At 37.7% G+C, this 23,677-nt stretch overlaps 1 protein-coding gene and 1 long non-coding RNA gene across 2 annotated transcripts in view; one reads left to right on the forward strand and one right to left on the reverse strand.

Annotated features, from left to right (window-relative positions):
• Window positions 1–220: 220 nt before the first annotated feature.
• Window positions 221–23,677, forward strand: part of LOC133711592 (cyclic nucleotide-gated ion channel 1-like) — a 30,744-nt gene continuing 7,287 nt past the window's right edge. The window contains exons 1-6 of the mRNA XM_062137697.1: window positions 221–424; window positions 560–648; window positions 10,660–11,128; window positions 11,450–11,641; window positions 22,555–22,844; window positions 23,037–23,151. Coding sequence (XP_061993681.1) covers window positions 611–648; window positions 10,660–11,128; window positions 11,450–11,641; window positions 22,555–22,844; window positions 23,037–23,151 — 1,104 coding nt within the window. The 5' untranslated portion in view covers window positions 221–424; window positions 560–610. The remainder of the gene's footprint in view (window positions 425–559; window positions 649–10,659; window positions 11,129–11,449; window positions 11,642–22,554; window positions 22,845–23,036; window positions 23,152–23,677) is intronic.
• Window positions 3,240–6,661, reverse strand: LOC133712883 (uncharacterized). Its single transcript, XR_009847645.1, has 3 exons — window positions 5,180–6,661; window positions 4,176–5,101; window positions 3,240–3,491 (listed from the first exon to the last, which is right to left on the reverse strand). It is a non-coding gene; the product is annotated as an uncharacterized LOC133712883 (long non-coding RNA).

Consider the following 23,677-nt stretch of genomic DNA (forward strand, 5'->3'; position numbering starts at 1 on the left):
TGTTGACACAAGCAAATTGCAATTAATCTACATGATCGCTATCAGATAGCAATTGGCGTGTTTCTGTATAATGGGAAATATATAGGAACTTGCAGAAACTGCGCCCGCCAATCTTGAAGTCAAAGTCGACTAATTGGCTGAGATGAAGTCGTTATGACCGGCTCAAATTTAAGCATTAGGAAAAAAAAAAAAAATCTGTATTTCTAAACCCATTGTCAACTACTCTTTTTCTTTGCTTTTCTTTTTCTCGTTCTTGGTATACAATATAAACCGAGGAGCTGTGACCTGTGAGCTATTGCAGACTGCATGCCAGAAGTCGAATTCAGTTTCTGTTTGAAAGAGAATTTGCTTCATTTATTCAGTTTCTGCTGCTCTTCGAAAAATCCCTAGCTCCTATCTGACGTCCTGCAGAAAAATAGCTCGCGTAAGCTAGCTTCAATTACCTATATGCAGTTGAATTCAATGGAATTTCTCTCCTAAATGAGACAACTCTTCAGTGTCTAGTCCTGTATTCGAATATCATAATTCTCTAACCTTTAATTCGATCTCCATATTGCAGGGTGGTAACGTTTTAAACTATTGTGTATCTTTTAATCCAAAATACTGAGATATGAGCAACCAAGTCAACAACGTATCAATTGACTTACGGTTAGTATCAAATTAACGATGAGATGTCTTCTGTTTGATTAGTAGCTAGTTCTAATTTCTTAGTTACTGTTCGGATGATTAGAATACATTGCTTAGTGGTCATTGGTAAAAAATTAGAGATCTAATTTCAAGTATGGTGAACAGCATACCGTAGTTCTCAAACTAAGTTGATCGTAGGATAACGCCTCAGTTGATTTTCATCAATATTGCCTATTCATTAGTTTTCTTTTTATGGATCATTCTTGTAACAAATTATTTGATGGAGTGATTTTATTCATACCTCCACGATTTAGTCTCAATTAAAGTATTATTTGCCTAATTTAGGGAGAGCAGTCCCCTTTCCCAATGCCCAAATTTTATTGATTTTATTGTCCCCCAATAAAGCCCTATAAACTTTTACTATCTCCCAATAAAAGATTTTGAATTGATGTAATCTCCTCATCTTCTTCCTCAATCAAAGTTTTATTTGTCTAATTTAAAGAAGATTAGTCTCCTTCCTCCAAATAAAATTTTATTATCCCGCAATAAAACCCTATAAATTTTTATTGTCTCCCAATAAAAGGTTTTGAATTGATGTAATCTCCTCAACATCTTCCTCAATTAAAGTTTTATTTGTCTAATTTTAAGGAGATTAGTCATTCTTCCCAATGCCCAAATTTATTGCCCCCCCCCCCAAAAAAAAAAAAACCCAACAATTTTTTATTGTCCCGCAATAAAAGGTTTTGAATTAATATAATTTCCTCATGCATTTCTTCCTCAATCAAAGTTTTATTTGTCTAATTTTAGAGAAATTAGACCCCTTCCCCCGAATAAACTTTTATTGCCCCCCAATAATTTTTTTTTTATTTGAGGACAATAAAAGTTTATTGGGTTTTATTGGGGGGCAATAATTGTCTCCAGTGACCTATGAGATCTCTGACCACCTCTTTGGAGACATTCGACGACTTTCGACCTCCGAAAAAGTCTCCGATGACATACTTCTCTCTCTTCCACTCTCTCTCTCTCTATGTGACAAAGGGAGAGAGGGAAAAATGGTCCAAAAAAAAAACTTAATTGTGTATTAAGGAACAAAATGAGTAATCTTCTGGGTCAAGGGGAAAGCTTATAATTCAACATAAAAAAATAAAAAAAACCTAAGCCACTGCTGCCGCCTCCCAAAGCTTGAAACGCTAACAAACGATCATTGATCGATCATACCACACCAACCAATGTCGATCGATGACGTCACTGCCAGTTTCGCTGCCTCGCTGGCCCTTGCCGGCAATGCTGTGGTTGACCTGTTGCACATGAATGGAGCTAGAATCCGGTGTGGCTCGCAAGCATACTTGCTTGATCGCCCTCTGACAGCCAAACCTTATGGTGCTGCAGACCTGCAGCGGCATTTCAAAAGGATCTGGGTTTTAGACAGGGACTTTAAGGTCCAAGAACGACCACAACAGCGGTATATCTTTGCTTTCGATCTTCGGAAGGACCGTAACAAGGTCATCAAAGGAGGTCCGTGGTATTTCAACAAGGCTCCGGTGATCCTTCAGGAAAATGACGGCCTGACTGCACCTCAAACCATCCCTATGCATGCGCTCTTCTTTTGGGTGAGGATCACAAATATCCCACTAGCCCTCGAGGTGAAAGAAACAATCATGAATGTTGCTTCTATAGCAGGTAAATTCCTTAAGCTTGATCAAAAGATGTTTTATAATCAGGGACTAATTAGGGTTCATGTTGAGCATGATATTCGGAAGCCATTCTGTCTCAAACATACCCTAAAGCTAGCTCCGGGTGTAATTGAAGAAATCTCGTTCTTATTCGAGAACTTGATTGGAAGATGCAAGGCTTGCAACCTCATCTTCCATGATAACAAACTGTGCCTTGCTGCTGGAAATGAACAACCACAAACTCCTATAGCGACCAAGTTGACTACCGGCGCCGAACTGGTAAGATCCTTTGCTGGTTTCAAAGAACCCTATTTTACTAACGGAGCTTTCAAGTTTTAGGGCCTCCAGACCCCTGTGTTGCCATCTGTGGCTAGGAACTTGTTTGCTAATGGGGGTAAAGTCGCCGACCTGTCCTCCTCAAACCTAATATGGAGTCGAGACATAGTATTGAAGGTTCCAGTAAGGATAATGAGAAGCTAGCACTTGTACCAGTGGAAGAAGTGAGAAATACCAAGAGAGAACGCCCAGCCTCACTGTTCTAGTCCCCAAAAAAATTAAAGCTCTTCTTTGAGGCACAGCAGGATGGTAAGCTGCAGGACATGATCACCAAAAAGATCAAGGTGCCGGAGTTTCATACAAAATTCACCGCCAAATCATTGGGTTTAGTTGAAACCCCGGGAGGAATGTTGGTGCCAAAAAAGGTCATGATGCCTCCAGCTACTGTGGTGACCCGAGAGGGGGGGTCCCACAGCACCGCGACCCCGAGCCAATGAGAAACCGACATGTCACGAATAACATCCCGATAACTCATCAACCCAAAATCGCAAGGCCTTTTGGGTTTAGATTATTGGTTTACAAAACAATTTCTTGGACAAATCATTCTAGCAACCGAACAGCATATTTTCAAAAGCGGAATTTGAAATGGGCTATGAGTTTTGGGCTTACAATCGGAGCCCAATTTGGAAAACAAATCACTAAGTATCTACAAGTGAGAAAGACGCGCCCCAGGGTTACGGGCCTCTCGAAGTTTTGGTTAACGAGTAGGAAATAAATAAAAAGTAAACAAACAAGCTACTTCAAAATCCGATAAAGGACCAAAACCTTCTTTTGATAAAATTAAAGAAGAATGCGCCAAGCCGGGCCATGTGCCTCCTCTGTACGCTCCCCGACCACATGCTCGAAACCTGCACACTATTGTAGGGGTGAGCTTTCGTCCTCGCATGCCCAGTAGGGGCCGACCCAACCATGCTACGTTTGAAAATAATAATATACTTGAAAATATTTACTACATAATATTGTGCACATTTATCGACAATACTTTAAAAAGAGGCAACCACAAACATTTATTTCTTTTATAAAGCATATGTAGTATGCTTCACACAATTTGGAGCTCCGAGATACTTACTTGCCGGCTAAAACAAAACAAATCGGTGACCGACCCGGTTCGTCATTCTTCGAGAACCGGCCAACTACTCTGTAGTCCTTGTGACTATAAGTAGCGAAAGTGTCCATTTCCTGGCCCTGAGTCTCCTATGACTGGTTCACTGTCTGTACTCACTATTCCTCGACAAACATAGGAGCACGGCCCCCTCCGGAGGTTCACGGTTATCGACACCGTGGGATCCCTAGGAATCTACGCGTCTAGGTCCCATTCACTTTCAGGTCACAAGTACAAACATACAATGGGGTACAATATCTCAACATGCAAGTCTAGCCTCGATTTTCGTAATAAGCAATTATCAGTTATGGAAACACGAATATCACGAGGCATCGACTAATGAACAACCAAAAGCATATTTGCAGGCAACATATTATTGTACTAGAGCATTCCACATATAGAAAAGCCTCTAACAAGGATGGGACAGCTCACCCTACCTGGAATTGGAGTGCTCGCCCAAACTTAGCTTCATTTCCGACTTTGGATACTTCGTCCAATTCCATGTGCACAAGCTCGAGTCCTTTGAAATAAATTCAAACTAATGAGTAACTTCACATTATCATAGCGTATTAACCGAACAACCAAAACTTTGATTTAATTTCTTTGAAATCTAACGAATTCCTCTTTAATAGATAAAGCCTATTATCCATTCCCAAATAATTCAAATGATATGGCATTTGAACCATTTAAGATATATATGGCCATTATACTTAACACTTTGACCTTCATTTCTTTAACCTTTTACTTCAAGAAAACAATTGACAATTTCCATTCCCGAACATTCCATTAAATAAATTTATCTCAATTTTCGGGACATGGATAATTTAACAAATCAATGATCCATAATTAAATTTTTAGGTCAACTCGTTAGACCTTTCTATTTTCTTGGTATACCTTAGCTTCCTTAATTTCCCTTTTTCATTGTCAATGTACTTACAAAACGGATTTCTTAATAAGATCGGTCCAATAATCAATAATCAATATAACTTCATTTCGGCTACCAATTTCTTATGAACTTGAGCAATTTACATTTTCTTTATCAATAACAAACTCACTTCTTTTCTTACAACCGTAGTATCCTTTAGTATCCGAAATGATAGTTATAGACATTGTCATTGCTTACCGTCTTGAACAAACTGCTCTTAATCATCACAAATTCAACATTAACCACTTTCCTAATTAAATCAATCAAGACAATTTCCGATCAATTCCAATCTACTCAACAACATATCCATACACTTTTCGACCACTACAAAGAACATAGCCAAACAGATCCAAGATGCAGTCCCTTACCATTCTTCTATCCAAAACTAGAAGTCGATTTAACATGGCTGCACCAAAACACCATCAACCATTCGAACCCCTAACATGTAGAACAAAATCAACAGTCAACCCATCACCAACTTTCGTATCCAAAACAGAAACTGCAGAGTGTCCTTACCATTTCTTCTTCAAGGGTGACTCAATCGAAACCTCAGCTCCAGGCTCTCCTCTTCAAGCCCAAAAACCCAGATTCTCCAAACCTCACACAATCCAAATTTCGCAACAGAAATTAGGTTTTTAATCTAAATCGAATTGGAGGCCTCAACCAAGAATAGGGCAACGCAAATTACCTAACAGAGACAATCTGAAGGCTTAGCGACTGTGAGCGGCGGAGCTACGGTGGTCCAAGCGTTAGCGGCGGCGTGTGCAGCCCGTACGGCGGCTCTGGTCGGAGTCGGAGGTTGGGGTTATGGGGTTTTGGTCAAGGGAGAGATGCTGACTCCATATATGGTGGTGGTTTGGCTCGTCTCGGACTGGAGATTGAAGAACGAAGGCATGCAGAGCTCGATTTCCGGCGATGTGCTTCCGAAGTATTTTGGTGATAGGATGCTGGGCGCTTGATGGTCGGTGCTCTCTGAGCTCACTGGAGGCGGCGATGTATTGAAAAGGCGGCCAGAAATCAATGGAGGTTGAGAGGTAGCAGCGTCGCAGCCTTGGGTGGTCGCGGGTGGAGTCCGGAGGCGGTGCATGTCGATGGTGAGGCTTGGGCTTGGGTAGGATTTGGGTGCTGGATCGATTGGAGGTGGTGGTTTTGCGAGGTGGTGGCCGGAGATGGGGTTTTCCGGCGCTACAGTGGGAGGACGAGAAAGAGAGTGGTCGGGGAAGAGAGAGAGCGATGCAGCCGAGAGAGAAGAGAGGAAGAGAATGGGATTCTAGGGTTTTCTCCTAGGATACTTTCTATTTATACTTGTGTCCGTGAAATACCAATTTTACCCTTCCGACGAATTATAAAACTCCTCTAGCTAAAAGCTTTCAGTTTGAGGCTCGTAACTTTTCTTTTATTCATTTTTCGTCGGAAACTTCCTAATTTAATTCTCGACTTCGTACTAAGCCCAAAACTCGATTTTGTAAAAACTCAAAATCCAAAACTTTGTTACAACTCGATTTATCGTCTTCGAAAATTCAACAAATTGTCGTCTCACTAAACTTCTGTAACCTTCTGGGCCCAAAACGAAGGACTCTGGCTCAGACTTAAATTATAAGGCCCAAATCGAAGTCTCGACACCGAATTGATCTCCAAGGTAAATTTCTTCACTTAAATCACCTGGTGAAAAATCTTATTGGCAAAAACATTACCTTTAAAAATTAAACAAAATTTTCGGGGGCTCACAGCTACTGTCCCAAAAGAAACCACCATGGTGGAGTACAAGAAGAAGAAGAGAGGCAGGCCTCTCGGATCGAAGAACAAGAACCCACCAAAAGCCAATAAAGTGCCAGCAGAAGCTGTTCTCAATGTCCTGTACTCGGGAAAACCTCCAAGCCCTAGCGTGAAGGGCAAGGAAAAAGTGTAATTTTATTTTGCATTAGCCTATAACTATGTCCTAGTTCTATCATAGTTGATAGGCTTACTTGAATAAGTGAGCACTGGATGTTTAATGAATGGTCTAGCCCTATGTAACTTGTGAATCATCGCAACCTCTTGTCTACCTATAAATGGTAGCGTAGGGGTATGTAATGGCCATTCTGGCCTAAGTTTTATTAATGACAATCATTGATCAATTGATTCAAAAAAAAAGAAGGGGAAAGCTTATAATTTGCTGGGGTAAATGTGGTTAGTGTAGCTCAAATTAAAGTAAAGGGACATTTCTCCCTCTTTTTTTGGGTAATTCATTCGTTGTTTCTTTGGGCTTGTCTCTTAATGAGAGAAAAAAAAAATCTTAATTGGGTATTAAGGAACAAAATGAGTAATCTTAAGGGTAAGGGGGAAAACTTATAATTTGCTAGAGTGCTCAAATCAGAGTAAAGGGACACCCTCCCCCCCCCCCCCCCCCCCCCCTTTAATAATTCATTCGTTATTTCTTTGGGCCTGTCCCTTAATGAGAAATGCTTTCCAAAAAAAAAAAGGAAAATAAACAGATAATATAAGAAGAATTAGATGAACTTAATTTTTTTTATTTAGTGGTATTTATTTTAGTGGGGTATTTTCAACATTTATGTCCTTTTTATTAATTATAAACTGTCACATCACTTTTTATTCACAGTTTACCAAACACTCTGAAATTGCTTTTCGTTCTCACAGCACTTCAAATACAGTTTACCAAACACTCAGCTGCTCATTGTGACAAAAAAAATCAAAAGTGCTTTCTCTCACAGCAAAATCAAAAGTTCTTCTTCTCAAAGCACAGCAATACCAAATTGGGCCTCAATCCTATTTGTTGGGCAAACCTCTAACTTGCATGAAGTTGTAGTGGCTGATCTTCACTTTCACCTTCAAAGAATCTGGGTGGTTAACTGACAGGTGCCGCCCTGAAATCTGAAGCTTCTCCTAAAAATGAACTACCCGGAACCTGCAAGGGCACACTAAACACTTCTAGTAACACGAACTCAACCTCAAACTCCTAGAGTCTACCTGCTCCCCATGATAACCATGCTCCAACCGAAATAAATACGGGTGACATCCCTTAAATCTCGATCGCTAAATGCAATACACAATGACTAACAAAATCACAGTAATATGTTTAAATTGAAAATCAACACAAAAAATTAAATGACTATTAGTTCACTAGAAACTCTCAATAAGCGGCCATTGGGATAACAACACCGATAGCACCTATCGATGACCCTGGGTCATCCTCATAGCACTTGTCAGCAGGCATTGGGTTCAATATATATTAAATACGCACACAAATAACACACACACACACACACACACACACACACACATATCAAATAATAAGCAAACATACATAGGCCTCTAGTACATCCTCTCTTTTCTAGTGCCTCAATCACATCCACGATCACCGGTCCATCTCCTCTCCCGGTACCTCAACATCATCAATAGCCACCAATACATCCCCTCTTTTGGTGCCTCAATATCCCCTTGTTTTGGTGCCACATCATCAACAATGGTCGCCAATACATCCCCTCTCTTTTGGTGCCACAAATTGTAACCACTAGTCCATCCTCTCTCTCCTAGTGTTTCAAACAATATAACACAATCAATCAAACAATATCGATATCGATTTCACAACATCTCAACCAATTATCATCATATCTACATTTTAAAAAGGGAAAAATTCACCAACGGTGTCTGGACACTTAGGGGACTTTCAGAATGATACCTGAACTTACAAAGTTATCAATGTGATACCTGGACTCATTTTTTCGTATTAACGTCGTACCTATGACCAATTTCCGTAACGGCTCCGTGACGGAAATTGGTCATAGGTACGATGTTGATACGAAAAAATGAGTCCAGGTATCACATTGATAACTTATTGATAACTTTGTAAGTTCAGGTATCATTCTGAAAGTCCCCTAAGTGTCCAGACACCATTGGTGAATTTTTCTCTTTTAATAATAATCCAAGAATCCATAAATAGCAGCCAAATTTAATTCAAATCATTTATCCCAAACCATACTGAAGCTCAAATTTGAATTATTCGTTGGAAAATCTAAATCACAAATAGAACACAAACCTCAATATTAACAAAAATCGTAACTTATAAATTAACACTCATTCCGACACTCTCATCAGAAATAATAATATTCAACTACTAGTAGAATTCATACCGAAACGTAACCTATTTATTTTGGAATCCGCTTTCCAGGTGTGAATTGATGTGAACCGATGGCATAGAACGACATAGTAGGTAGCGGTCAATTTCCAACTGGTGTGGTGACTGGGGGTGATCGGACGGCGGAGAACCCACCTGATTCCGATTCGAGTCGGGTCGGAATCAGGTCGTGCCTCTCTTTAGGTGTATGGCCCAAAAAAGAGAGGTAAGGTTTCCTCTTCCTATTTATACTAATGACGTTATACTGATGATGTTAGAAAGTTAGTTTTGCCCCTATAAAAATCTCCAAAAACGCCAATAAAGAAATTCGACTTCCATAGACCATAATTTACACGTACGAACTCCGATTTTAGCGTGTCGCATGTCCACGGACTCATTTTATCGTGCTTGCCATTTTTTGTGGAGGAAGTTTCTTTGAAAAATGAACTGAAGAAAAAGTCAATTTGGAGTTCCCCCTAAATATTCGAAATGAAAATAAAAGTAAAGATTTCCATCGTTTACCGTCCAAATGACCAGTAAACCAGTAAATCTAGGTATGGGGCGTAACATTGACAAACCATTTCTGATCTAAAAGAAGCCAAATGATCAGTTTCTTATCTCCTTTGACAAGGCCATTATTTGTTTGGACAACTACGGTAGGATTGGTCACATGACTTTCCCTGGAGATGATTGCTTGGCTTGCCCTAAGTATAAAGGCAGGTCCAAGATTTAATTTTGTTTAGGTTTCCTTTTTCTTCAGACTTAATGTATGTTGTTGAATTACTTGATACTATGGTTTAGTAATTGCACCACAATTGAGTGCTTAGGCTTTTGTAAACAATCTAGTTAGAAGTTAGGTTTTTTTAGATGTTTATCATTGTTTGTAGGCTCTCTTTGAACAAGTGAGCGACTAGGTTTAATGAGCGGTGTTTATCAGTAAAAATATATATATGTTTGATTCCTAAAAAAAAAAAAAATTATATATTCAAATTCATGATTAATACCTTGGATGAAATTCATCTGATGGCAGCTATGGATTAACATATTAGTGAATATTTGCTCCAATTATGTCCTCCCCAAGTTTCTTTAAATCCCATTAGTCCACACCAACCCTCACCTTTTACTATTACATGTTCTCATCCTTAAACAACCCTGGAAACTTTTTAGTCCACCGACTGTAGATGTTCACTAGCAGGTCAACCACCACCAAAACGGGTGATTCTAGTGTGGTTAGTTTTGTCTCTATCTTGTCTATAGCTTTCATAACTGGAGTCTAGTCTAAATATGAATAGAAAATGAGGAATTTACCTCGAAAGGTAGAGCCGAAAACCTTTTGAGGTAAATTATTCATTCCTCGTTCATATTTGGAATAGACTCCAGTTATGAAAGTTATAGACAATATAGAGACGAAACCAATGCCACCGGAATCACAATTTTTTATGGTGGTTGATCCGCTAGTGAATGTCCACCATCAGTGGACAAAATACGCTCCATAAACAACCCAAATAACCCATCTTTCTTTCCCAACCCCTCAAACCCCACATATACCCACAAACCCATTTTTTCATATGCTGTCCAAAATCCATCACTACCGATTCAGCTTTTCCTCTTGGGCTCCTGTTGAAACCACCCAACAGTCTTCATCCATATAAAGCACATCTTGATCGGTTCGAATACTTTGCCTAGCCCTTATTTTTACCACCACCATCTCAACTTGATGCTAAGTTTTTATGTTAATATTTTACACAACGTGCATACATGTTTTAAATTTGAGTTTTGGTATACGGATATCTCTCCGATATCCTATATAATATTTCTTCAGATAACTTCTATTTCAATTTCTAGAATTGTTTCTTATGTATCTTTGTTGTGTCACATTCAGAAATTTAGATGGGATCAATTTATTGGGGGAGTCTGACAAGGACAATGGAGGGCAAAGAAGCACCAATGCAAGAGGGCCAGCAGTAGAGGAAATTATCAAAGCACGAGCTAAGGGAATGCATAAGTGGAATACATTTTTCATTATTCTGTGTGCATTTGCGGTCTTCATTGATCCTTTGTTCTGCTATATCAATGTCATTGAGGAAGACCATATGTGCTTCAATTACGACGTGAAATTGCTGTTGTCATATGTTGGTTTGCGAATGGTCGTTGATGTCTTTTATGTTGTTGACATAATCATTTTCTTGTGCGGAATTTTTAAGAAACGTAAGGGTAAGAAACTTTGGGCTTGCTGGAAGTCAAGAAATGATCAAAAGACAGTAGTTCCTCGGAAACAAGTAATCAAAAGATGGTACTCCGCCCTGTTACCCATTCTACCTGGTATATTGGTTGCCCTTCCCGTTCCAGAGGTAAGAGCAGCCATTTTCATGAAAAACGCTTTCCATAGCTAAGTGAAATTCGACCTCCTCATTTTACAATACACTCCATGTTTCTTTTTTTAGTAATTTAAATTTTGTCTTTTTGTAAGAATTTCAACTAAAAGAAGAAATAAGGAGTTAGATTATAGCGATATTCTCCACAACAGGTCTCCCACATCTAAAAAAATATGGAGTATTTTTGCCAAATGTGGGGATCTTGTTCACCATAATTTAGAGATTTCATATTTTGTTACATGTATCAAAATCAGACTTAAGTGTTAATTGGCCTAACCGATTGCCTAATGTGTACAGGTACTCGTACTCTCTGCATTAAAGATATATTGGGATCCTTTTTATGCCATTTTTATTTTCACCCCTATCCAATACATGCTACGGATCTTTCTTATCTATGGATCACAAAGGTGGCGTCTTATGAAAAAGACTGCGACAGGAAGATGGCTTAAACCTTTGTTGGATTTTTTGCCTTTCGTCCTTGCTTCTCATGTAAGTCTCAATCTCATGTGTTAATCATACTTGTAAAAAAACTAAAATTTAAAAAAAAAAAAAAAACACACACACACACACACAGATATATAAAAGAAATATCTAAAAGAGTAATCTTATTTTAATTTGTTAGAACAATTGTCACGCCCCGATTTTCAAGCACAATTAACAAACAAATAAACAAACACAAATATTGCGGGTGTGATGGTTCTAACATAAATACAAAGTACCAGAAATTTTTTCTTTAAAGAACAAGCATGCAAAGATGCCTTGAACCTACATTGTCAATACAGACTCATTCATTAGTCACATACTACATTTCACTAAGTTTACAAAGTAAACTGAAATTCAATAAGTAAACACACCAACCACACTCACTACACAGCGGAAGACTAATTAATAAGTTTCTAAACCTACAACTGCAACAGCAAGATACCTTTAAGCTCCAACCACAATCACCCTAACCTATAGGATAAACCCCTACACCATAGAATAGTGCACCGGGTTGCAACAACAAACTTGGTATGCTTATGAAGCTCGTATGAGTAAACTCAAAACAACATAACTGAAACACACGCTTAAGTCATCTTAATCTAACAATAGATATGCATATATCATAACAACAATAAAAAAAGTTCACATCTTTCAATATCATGCTCACGTAAGTCAACTCATGACTAAAACCCACATGCCCTGACTCTCAACTCAGCATTCAATTAACAAAACCTTTGTCACCATTGTGCACTTTAAGACATTTTAAAATGCAACTACCATTGCACATAAATCAATCAATTCAGACAATAGCAATAATCACAAAAATCCATACTCTTGCAACTGAAGGTAACACAAATCATCACAGCAACCATCTTAATCGTTGTTAACTCAATAACAAACCAACATCCTTTACACAACTATCACCACACAAAATTATCACCACTTTGGTACTACTACACAAATTATCACCACCTTGGTTATTACCACTTGATACACAATTGTGCACTCATAACTCAAAACACAATGTCACAATATTGAAATCAATTTCAAACTATAGTCTTCACTCAAAACAATCACCTCAATCGTACATACTTCTTTCAAAAACTAAAGCCAACAATACCATCCTTTCTTTTTCAAAATCATTTAATTTCTTCAAAATCACATCGCACAACAATAGTGAACAAAACACACAATTTCACCAAGACATATATATATATATATATATATATATTTCACGTGTATATGCACACACACACACACACACGTAGTCATCCACTCAGGGATGTCACTAATACCAACTATAGTTTACACTTTACTAACTCGAGAATCATTTTTAACAAAACTTTGTTTTAACTTATCCATGAACCGTTGATGATCAACTTCATATATTTAACAAATATTTATTTATGATAAATATGATTTTACAGTTAATAATGAATTCTACTAAAATAATAATTGTTGGCCAAATAGCCACCCTCAAGTATAAGAGTCAAGTTATAGTGTAGAGATTATGAGTAGGGGATATCGTACCCAAGAGATTGGAAAATCTCACTCTAGCTAGGAAAAACCTAGAGGATGCTAGAAGAATATGCAAATGTACAAGTCATAAACAAGGGCTCACAAGTGAACCAAAGTTCATGGTGAATATATGCAAAATGGTGTAGTGGTTTGATTTTTGGCTTTGGAAATAGTTTCGAATCAAATTAACACAAAATGAAACTTGAAATGTAAACTAGGCTATGTTAAACTATATGTGATAAAATGGATGGAAGTTATAGCTATAGGTTGTTCACCATAGCCTCCCTTGCATGCATTGATGTTCAAACTAAAAGTAATGCAATCCCAAATATCAAATTACCCTCTTAGCATCCGGATAAGACTACTTAGGCCTAAACTCCTTTGATTTTATCAATTTCCACTGGATAAATGGGAAACTAACTACCCAAGAACAAGTTAAATTACCGGATAAATATCAATTCTTTGCTCCTAGATGCATAAAGGTTTGAGTTTAGATAATCAAGTAAGCAAACCAATTCTAGATCTAGGTAATTTTAACTCAGTACACTCACATACATACCTAGTGTGCTATCATGCTTTCAATGTCCAAAGCTAGCTATTCTCTAAACATTGTTCATGTAATGACAAATGCAAAGTATTCAAATTAGCTAGATTCAAATACAATCATTCACTTCTTGATTTAACATATAAAGATGATTATGGAAATTGCATCAAATAAGACTCAAACATCAATTCTTTACATGTTTGGCTAGCGCTTTCAACCCTAGCCCCAACAATAGACTACTCACACATATCTACATAAACTAGCATCAACATAATGGAAAACAATAAGCTATCTAAGAATAGAGTTTAGAAAGGACTAGGGATGATCACAAGTGAAGGATGATGAAGTGGTTGATTATGCAAACTTTGTCATGGAGATGATGTGGTGGCTCATCTTGTGTTCTAGCTTCTTCCTTGAACTCATTCTTCAAGACTTGAGCTGATGATGATACTTGGTATATGTAAGATGTTATGGGTAGAGATGTAGTTGGAAAATGGAGTGGTAGAGATGGAGGTTTTGTGGAGGAGATGGTAGTGGGTTATGTAGAGAATAGAGAGAGAAAAAGATGTAATGGCTAAGTGTGGGTGATGCCCCTCTTCCTTGTGAGAAGAGGTGCTTAAATAGATGGAGAGAGAGGTGTAAAATGGTGATTAGAAGCAAAGAAAACAGCCATAGCCTTATAAGAAGCATGGAGGTGGAGTACGAAAGTGGAAATAGATCCCAAAATCAAGGGAAAAGAATATGGGAGTGATGGTATAGGTTAGAGTAGGTAATGATGAATGAAAGATGGTGATTAAACCGAAAACATGATAGATTTTGAAGTGATGATGATGGTGGACTTTTGGGTAATAAGGAGTAGAGATGGTATGGGAAAGATGAAAGAAAGGTATGGTTGAATTGGAACAAAAAAATTTGGAATTTTGTTAAGACATAGTGATGGTGAATGGATGTAATGGAATAGATGTTATGTTACTCTTCCTCCTTGCTTCTCCATGAATATGGCCGGAAAATACATGGCACCACCATGAATAGTGGTGTGCAGCCACTTGTGCTGCCAAAAGTGGTGGTGCATACACTTTTTTCTCCTCCTATCAAGATTTCCTACAAAACATGGAATTAGATTAGTCAACATTAAATTGGACTTTAGAACAAGTAATTTCCATGTTTAAAGGCACAAATATATATATATATATATATATATATATATATATATATATATATATATGAATTATAATCCAACAATAACATCTACTTTATCAACTAAAACAACGTGAGATTTACTCATCTCTAAATCCCGCTACGTCTTCACACGTCACACGAGATAAAGTACAGAGCCATCACTCCGCTCAAAACGACTTCGTCAAGCACCTAATCATATCAAGGCCACAACTCATCATGACACGTAGTACCAAAGCGTTTAAAGTTTGAAACACGTGAACTAAAAAACTGAAGACTACGTCAATTGAGACGAAACTTCACCAAAGACACCACAAGGTCTCCTGAACACTTCTAGGATCAAATTGCCCAAACGAAAGGACGATCCAACGGTCGGAACCTCACGGATCGAAAACCAAACGAACTGAAACCGTAAATAACCTAACTCGTCCAAAAGATCAAGTAAAGGTAACATAAAACATATCTACATGTTCGTCTCAACGAACACAAGATAACAGAGCAAGAAACTTCTCCAAAGGTGATCTAACGCGCCACCACAAGCTACTGCGCATGAAGCTGATGCACAGCTTGTAGGGACACTTTTGATCGGAGTTGTACGGCAGTGGAATCACTCTCAAAATCTCGTCCCCTTTGTCTTAGTTAGCGAAGATTAGGCCCAGCAAATTTCGAAGGACTGAAAATCCTAGGATGTGTGCTGTTGTGTCCCTCCAAGCAGCTCTTCTCCATGTTCACGATAGTGAATTAGTGTGCAACTTTAGTAATGTCTTGGCAAGATGTGCATTGTGTGAGAGCTATAAAAGCATGAGTTTCGGAAGAAGAAATTTCGGCAGTGATTGGTAGATTGGTTGAGGTATTCAGTACAAGGGATATGAGTTAGGAATGGTAGAGAACTAAGGTTGAATTCGGGAGAGAAGAAGCTTGGCAGAGAAGATCTTTACACAATAGAGCATGATAAGTTTGAATCTATATGGAGGTTGAGGAGTTTCTAGATTTGGAAATGGTTTCTGGGATTAGAATGAGAGAATTGCTTGGGTTGTTTAGTGGTTAGCTTGTGTGTTGCTCCCCCCTCCTCACAGCAACTATAATTCTCCATTTATAGAGTGGTGGTAGCTTAGGTCTGTTGTCGTGATTAGAATTCCAAGAGTCTTGTCTCTATGTTCCTAAGAATCCTGCTGCTGTGATCCCAGGAATCCTACTGCTGTGATCCCCGAATTCTTGCTGCTCTGATCCCAAGAATCTCGTTGTTGCTGTGATTCCAACATTTTGTTGCTGGGATAAGAGAGGTCATTGTTTTGTCTTGGTTCAAAGGTATAGAATTGGTATTTGTGTAGAAGGATGTGGTATAGTATTTGAGATGTATGGTTTTTAAGTAAAATGGTTTGGTGTTGGGTAAAAGAAGTGCTGCTGTGATTAAGGATTTTTGGGTTCTTTTTTCTTCACTTACCCAAAATCAGAATTGGGCTGTTGGGCTTGAATTTCGGTCCCCAAATCCAAAATTACCAACAAGCCTAAAACTAATAATGGGCCTCATGCATTTCTGTTACCTTCCACACCACACTCGTTCTTGCAAGCCCCAAATGCATGAATGTGATGGTGGTCCACATGTGCGGCATGATGATTGTTGGTATAATTTGGTTATTAGGCTTGAGATATAAATTGGGCCTGCTAACTAGATTTTTGGGTGCTAACACTACCCAAACCAACTTCACAACCTGCAAAATTAGCTCCGACCAACTTGTAGATCACATCAAGAGAAGTAACTTTCATACCTAGAGCTAAGGCCGAATCGGCCTAGATCGAGCTCGAAATTTTTCGGTCATTAAACTTCAAACCTCGATTTCGAACTCCAGATTCGATCTTCAAGGCTACCATGGATGGAAAGAGGAAGAGGACAGCTTCAAAACCCGACATGTTTTACATCCAGCCACGGCCGGAAAACAGAGATTGATTTGGGTCAAAACTCGCCGAGATCGGCGCCTTTCGATCAGCGTACAGTGATCTCCACAGGCATTGGGTGGCACGAGGAAGAAGAGGAGCACGAGCCGAGCCGGTCTAGGTTGCTGCTGCTGCCAGAAAGTGCCGGAAAAGCAAAATGGTTATGTGTTGGTTCGGCTAACACATGGGTCTAGTCGAGGGTTGGATGAGAAAGAAATCTTCCGGAATTTTCCGAAAATTTTCCAAAAATGAAAATTTTAATTATACAAAATTTCCAAATGGAAATAACTTCCATTGATCATAACTTCTTCATACGATCTCAGATTTTCATGTACCACATGTCCACAAACTCGTATCGACGCACTTTACAACTGTTGTGAAGGAAGTTTTTAGAGAAATTCAATGAATAAAAAGTCAACCCTTGACCCCTCGAAATAAAACATTTCGAGTAAATATTCGTCCGAAATTCTTCCACTTCACCAACAACTCAAGAAATCGTACAAAAGAACACTTTATTAATTTCAAGAAATTTCTAAAAATTAATAACAAATTATCAAGGAATCACAACAATGTTTGCTTTTCATTTAATGTTAAAGTTACCAATGTGTTGGCCATATAGTTTCTTTCTAAAGGTTTAGCTTATGAAATAAATTATGAGCCTAATGAACATGCTTTGCTATAACTATTAATGGTTACCAGATTGTCACGCCCCTGATTTTTAACAACAATAAAAATCAATATATAACCCCATAATTATACATGCGTGAACGTTCAGTCATCAACACCAAATACCTGGAAAACTTTTTCCCTTATACAACATACATATTGATGCCCTGAACCCACTATATCAATATTGACCCGCCCACAGAGTCATATATTACATAAGCTTACGAATTAAATTGCCATCACAAAATAAAACGTAAATGCTTCTCAGAGTTTTGCTACAAGCGAAAGTCCTTATCAACAGTAAAGTCACAAAACTGGCTTCCTACCGTAAAGCTGCAAAGGCGCTACCTCAGCTTCAGCCCGATTATCCTAACCTGCAGGATTAACCCCTACACCGTTTGAATGGTGCACCGTGTTGCCACACAACAAACCCGGTAAGCTTTTGCAAGCCCGTATGAGTAACTCAAAACAAGTCACACCAAATCACGGGATAAAAGCCCGCACAACCCACGCCAAAACACGAGGAAAACCTTTCGACTCGAAAATAAGGAAAACATACCATGTCTCCCAAAAACAATGCTCTTTTCCCAAAAGAAAACAACGAAAGTCACACAATGACAAAATCATATAGATCGTTAACCTAACAATTCAAATATGATAAATCGATCCAACCTGGATAAAACAACATCAACACACATCAATCATGCCTATCATTAACCTAACAAATAGAATATGATTCATTGATCCAACCTGGACAAAACAACATCAACACACATCAATCATACCTATCGTTAACCTAACAAATAGAATATGATTTATTGATCCAACCTGGACAAAATACGTACCCAGGAGTCATAAGTAACCTACCTAGATCCCTGAAGTACCATGGCAGACAGACTAAAGCTCTAACTGAATATATCGTAACCTGTCACCTCGGCCAAGGTTCAACCTTACGATATACATTGCCTGAGGATGCAACCTGCAACCCCGGATCTTTAGGCCAACCTGACCCTCATATCAAAACATTAAATCAAATCAAAAAAAGAAATCACAACCTGTGGCTCTCACATCCTCAGACCACCGGTCATCGGATCAAAACGTTAAATCAACCCAAAAGGAGAAATCACAACCTGTGACTCTCAATTCCTCAAACACTTTTCAAAACAATAGAAATACCATTTCCCACCATTTGTTTTCCGAAAAACCACAACCCAAAACAATAAAACGCATCAATTCATGCATATTGTTTTCATCAATCCACAACCCACCAAAACATGAATACATATGTATATATATATATATATATCTCATAATATATATATGTACACACATAGTCATCCACTCAGAAATGCCACTAATATCATCTATAGTTCATTTCGAAAACTAATCAAAATCAACCAATTAAATCCGTTCATAATTGAACCTTGTGAGATTACTCACCACGAAACTCCCGCTGCGTCTTCAATACTGAACAAGGCAGCCACACCACAAAACAATCATCCAAGGATACCTCGTCAAGCACCTAATCACATACGGTTTCAACTTAGCAACAATCCACAAACGATTTAAGTCCGAAACCCCTGTTTTGAACTAAAATCCCCAAAGTGACGCCAATCGAGGCGAAACCACATCCGAGACCACCCAATGTCTCCGGAATACTTATACGATCGATATGCCAAAACCACAAGTCGATCGGAAGCTCGAATCCTCACGGATCGAAACATCGAACGGTTCGAAACCGTAAAAATCACAACATGCTTATACGATCTCCAAAAATTACAAACAATATATCGAAATGCTCGTATAACCGAGTAGATCGAACTCAGGAACAGAAACTATCCCTAAGGTGGTCTTGAAACCGCCGGAAAACACCACCTCAGTGGCGGCACAGCCGCCAATCCAAAGTCAGAATTTGGCAAAACTTCCAACACCAAAGTTCTTCATCTCAACCCCAATTTCAACTTTCATAACTACAACAAAGTCCAATTATAAGCCAATCGATCGAAGTTTACCTTAGAACAAACCGGACCGATTGAAACCCTAGAATTTCAATTCCAAAATTCGACCTCCACGAGTTGAATCGATGCAAGCCACCTTGTGGTAAGCATCAACATCCTCCAAGCTCCAAAAGCCCTCAAGAATCACCGGAAAAGGTGGCCGGAATCTCCGACTCCGATCAAGGCGATTTGCAGCTCCACCGTGCGACTTCTCGGCCTTGTAGCGTCATGCACAGATCTACGCACACAGTGAAACTTCACAGGGTGCTAGATGGGAGTGAGGCGAAGATATAGGGACAAGAATCTCGTCGATTGGTGGCCGGAGGAGGGAGAACGAGCTCGGTGAAGATGGCTGCTCGGGAAAACTCGGGAGAGAGGAGAGAGAAAAATCCTTCCAAAAATGGAAATCTGATTTTTTTGAATAATTTTCCGGAAAAATCCCATATATACCAAAATGGAAACTTTTTCCGACGACCATAACTTCCTCATACGAACTCCGATTTCCATGTTCCACATATCCACGAACTCATATCGACGCGCTCTACAACTTTTGTGAAGGAAGTTTTCGGAGAATCTCAACGTATCAAAAGTCAACCTTGAAACCCCCCCCCTAATTCCACACTTTACGAATAAAAATTCGTCCGAAACACTTCCGCTCCGTCCACGAGCCACGAAACCGTCCGATACCCACAATTTAAATTCCGGAAAATCCTCTGAAAATAAATACAAATATCCGGGGCATCACACAGATATACTGCTATATGTTGTAACTATCTCAATTAATTGCTTAATAATATGCAATTTCATTCTCTCTTAAAAAAAGTATGAATATGTTCTTAAAAGAAACCAAAATACAAACAATTAAATTCTATATGTTGTGGTCTTTTTTATTGTATAAACTATTCAAAATGACTCAATTTTGATAAAGTAATCTGGGCTTCATAACTAAGATTAATTGGCAGTGGATGGAGGTGACCTAAATCCAAATAAACTCATAGGCAAGATTTTCATTTCCCATGTGTGATTCATATTCTCAACATACCCCCGCACGTGTGGCAAATTTTTAAGCAATACATATAAATAACTTATATTGGGTGATGTGGAGCCTATATAGCCGTGAGACATGTACAATGGAACAACCTGGCTCTGATATTATGATAAAGTACTATGGGCTTTATAACCAAAACCAATTGGCAATGGATGGAGGTGACCCAAACTCTTATAAACTCATAGGCAAAAATAATATGGGCTTTTGTATTATATATGCTCCATAATTATAGGTAATCCAACTCCTAAACCCTAAACCTGGATCAATTGCCACCTAAATTATAGTTAAGATTATACTCTGATTTTATATCATTAGATCAGATAACAACTAATGGTTGAGATTAAATAATCATTTCCTTTTTGTTTAATAAATGCATATTCTAAAATACAAAAGCAGATGATAATCTTTTTTCCTTTTTTTTTTCGATCATTCATTTATTGCAGACAAAACCCGATCAAGATTATCTATTTATTTACTTTTTTTCTCTAAAGTCATTCATTGCAAGGTATCGATCGAAAAATTATTTTTAAATTTTCACGTAACATAGATTAATCTTTATTTAGAGGTTAAGAAAGAAAAAAATTTAGTTTGTTGATTTTACTGATTTGGTACTCAGGTTGCAGGTCTATCATAATGAAAAAAATACAATTTTCCTAATTAATTATTTTCCTGCAACAGATTAATTTTTTTTTGAAAGGCAACAGATTAATTTAGAGAAGGAGACAAAGAAGAAAATATTTTGAGGAGATGGATTGCTTGTAATTATTGAGCATATATAATTAAGTTGTATGTAATAAATGAATTTGAAGGAGAATGGGAAATAAATTAATGGATAGTTATTTGGTTAGATATATAATGAAATATATTATTTAAAAAAATAACATATTTTGTTTAATCTCAACCATTAGTTGTTATCTGATCTAATGGTTTAAAATTAAAGTATAATTTTAACTATAATTTAGGTGGCTACTGGTCCCCATTTAAGTAACTAAAAACAAAATTTAAGTTACTAAAAAAGGAAACATAGAGTGTAGATTATAAAATGAGGAGTGTGATTTCACTTCCCTATAGTTTCTACCATATAGAATTATATATATATAGGATTTTTCTCAGGTAAGGATGTCCTTAGTTTTTCTTATGGAACGGATTTACTGTTTTCACCCACTTTCCGATCACATTTTCACATCTTAACCGTTCAGTTTTTAGGTCCTAATGTATGGATCACCTCTGCAAAATTTTAGCGAATTTGGTGATCGTTAAGATGTCCAAAACTGCAATTTACACGAACGAACCGAATCTGTCGAACCGGAACCGTTCGTTTACATTGTTGTAATTTGCAGTTTTGGATGCCTTAATGATCACCAATTTGGCTGAAATTTTGCAGAGGTGATCTATACATTAGGACCTAAAAACTGAACGGTTAAGATGTGAAAATTTGATCGGAAAGTGGGTGAAAACCGGAAATTCGTACCTAAGAAAAACTAAGGACATCCTTAGTGTAGCCGGACTGTATATATATATATATATATATATATATATATACAGATCCTATCTAGAGCGGAGCTCCACTTTGAAATTAACGTGTGAAGTTCGAGTTTTGGGTCACTTTTTGGTCGCACATCCACATCCCGACCGTTCAGTTTTTAGGTACTAGTGTATAGATCATCTCTGCAAATTTTCAGCCAAAATGATGATCGTTAAGGCATTGATAACTCCCTTAAAGCTAGTACGGTTCAGGTTGACAGATTCAGTCCATCCATTGGTTTAAGCGAATTAAATACCTTAACGATCATCAATTTAGCTAAAAATTTGCAGAGATGATCTGTACACTAGTACCTAAAAACTGAACGGTCGAGATGTGGATATGCGACCGAAAAGTGACCCAAAACTCGAACTTCACACGTTAATTTCAAAGCGGAGCTCCGCTCTGGATGAATTCTGTCTCTGTGTGTGTGTGTGTGTGTATATATATATATATTCCGTAGTATTGTATACAAATCTTGCTTATTACTGAACTTCCTTATTGTTCAATCAGCTATTTGGAGCCTTGTGGTACCGTCTTGCTGTACAAAGACAAATAGATTGTTGGAAGCCACATTGTGAAACTGTTCTAAGATATAGATGTAAAGGAATTGATGATTTTCAATGTGTTGGATACCCGGTCAACAGCTCGCTATTGCAAGAATTGTGCCCTACAAAAGATGAAAATTCAAAAGTCTTCGACTTTGGTATATATTTTTATGCTCTTCATTCTAATTTGACAAATTCATCAAGTCTTTCACGAAGAATGTCACAGTCTTTTTGGTGGGCGCTTCGAAATTTAAGGTCAGAATTTATAGTTATAGAGACGGTATGATGATTTATATGTGATTTATTTATGATTTATATAGAGACAACGTATTAATGATCTCTATCTTCTTTGTTTTATGCATATGGTTTGTCTTTCCTTTTCATTGCATATATCTAGCTCGAATGCATCTAATGATATAATGAACCGTACATTTCATATTTTTACAGTTCTTTTGGTTCAAACCTATTTACCAGCATGCAAATCTTGGAGATAATCTTTTCAGTGGCGATATCTATAAGTGGCATGGCGCTATTTTTAGTATATCTCAACGCAAGAGTGCAGGTTGGTGCAAGATTAATTAGCCTAGCTTTATATAAAATTATGTCTTCAAGCTATAAGCATGTCCTTATATAGACACACACCCGTTCTAAAGAGAACCTCCTTGCTTTAAGAATTTGAAGATTTTTACTATCTTACATTAGTATATGACCTAGTTCAATGATTTCAACCGTTGATCCTTTAAATTCCTATACAAGAATTGTGTCTACAAAAAAAAACAACTAAATCCATAATCATTTGGCCATTCAAAATTGTGTAAAGAAATGTAGTTCGTTAGATAAAATTAAAACGAACTTTATGCTAATCAAATGGTTAAACGTTTTTCGATTTGGCTAATTTTTTGTAAGATTCATATGTGTGTATGTAACTAGAGTATGAATAATTTAGATTATTAAACTACATGCTAAAAATAAAAACATCTTCACATTTTAAGTTTAAGGAGGTTCTCTCTAGATCCTCCCTCTTTCTAAAAAATTAGCCAAATCAGAAAACATTTAACCATTTGTTTAGGACAATGTTCGTTTTAATT

The sequence above is a fragment of the Rosa rugosa genome, chromosome 5 (genome assembly GCF_958449725.1).
Source record: "Rosa rugosa chromosome 5, drRosRugo1.1, whole genome shotgun sequence".
Classification (NCBI taxonomy): Eukaryota; Viridiplantae; Streptophyta; class Magnoliopsida; order Rosales; family Rosaceae; genus Rosa; species Rosa rugosa.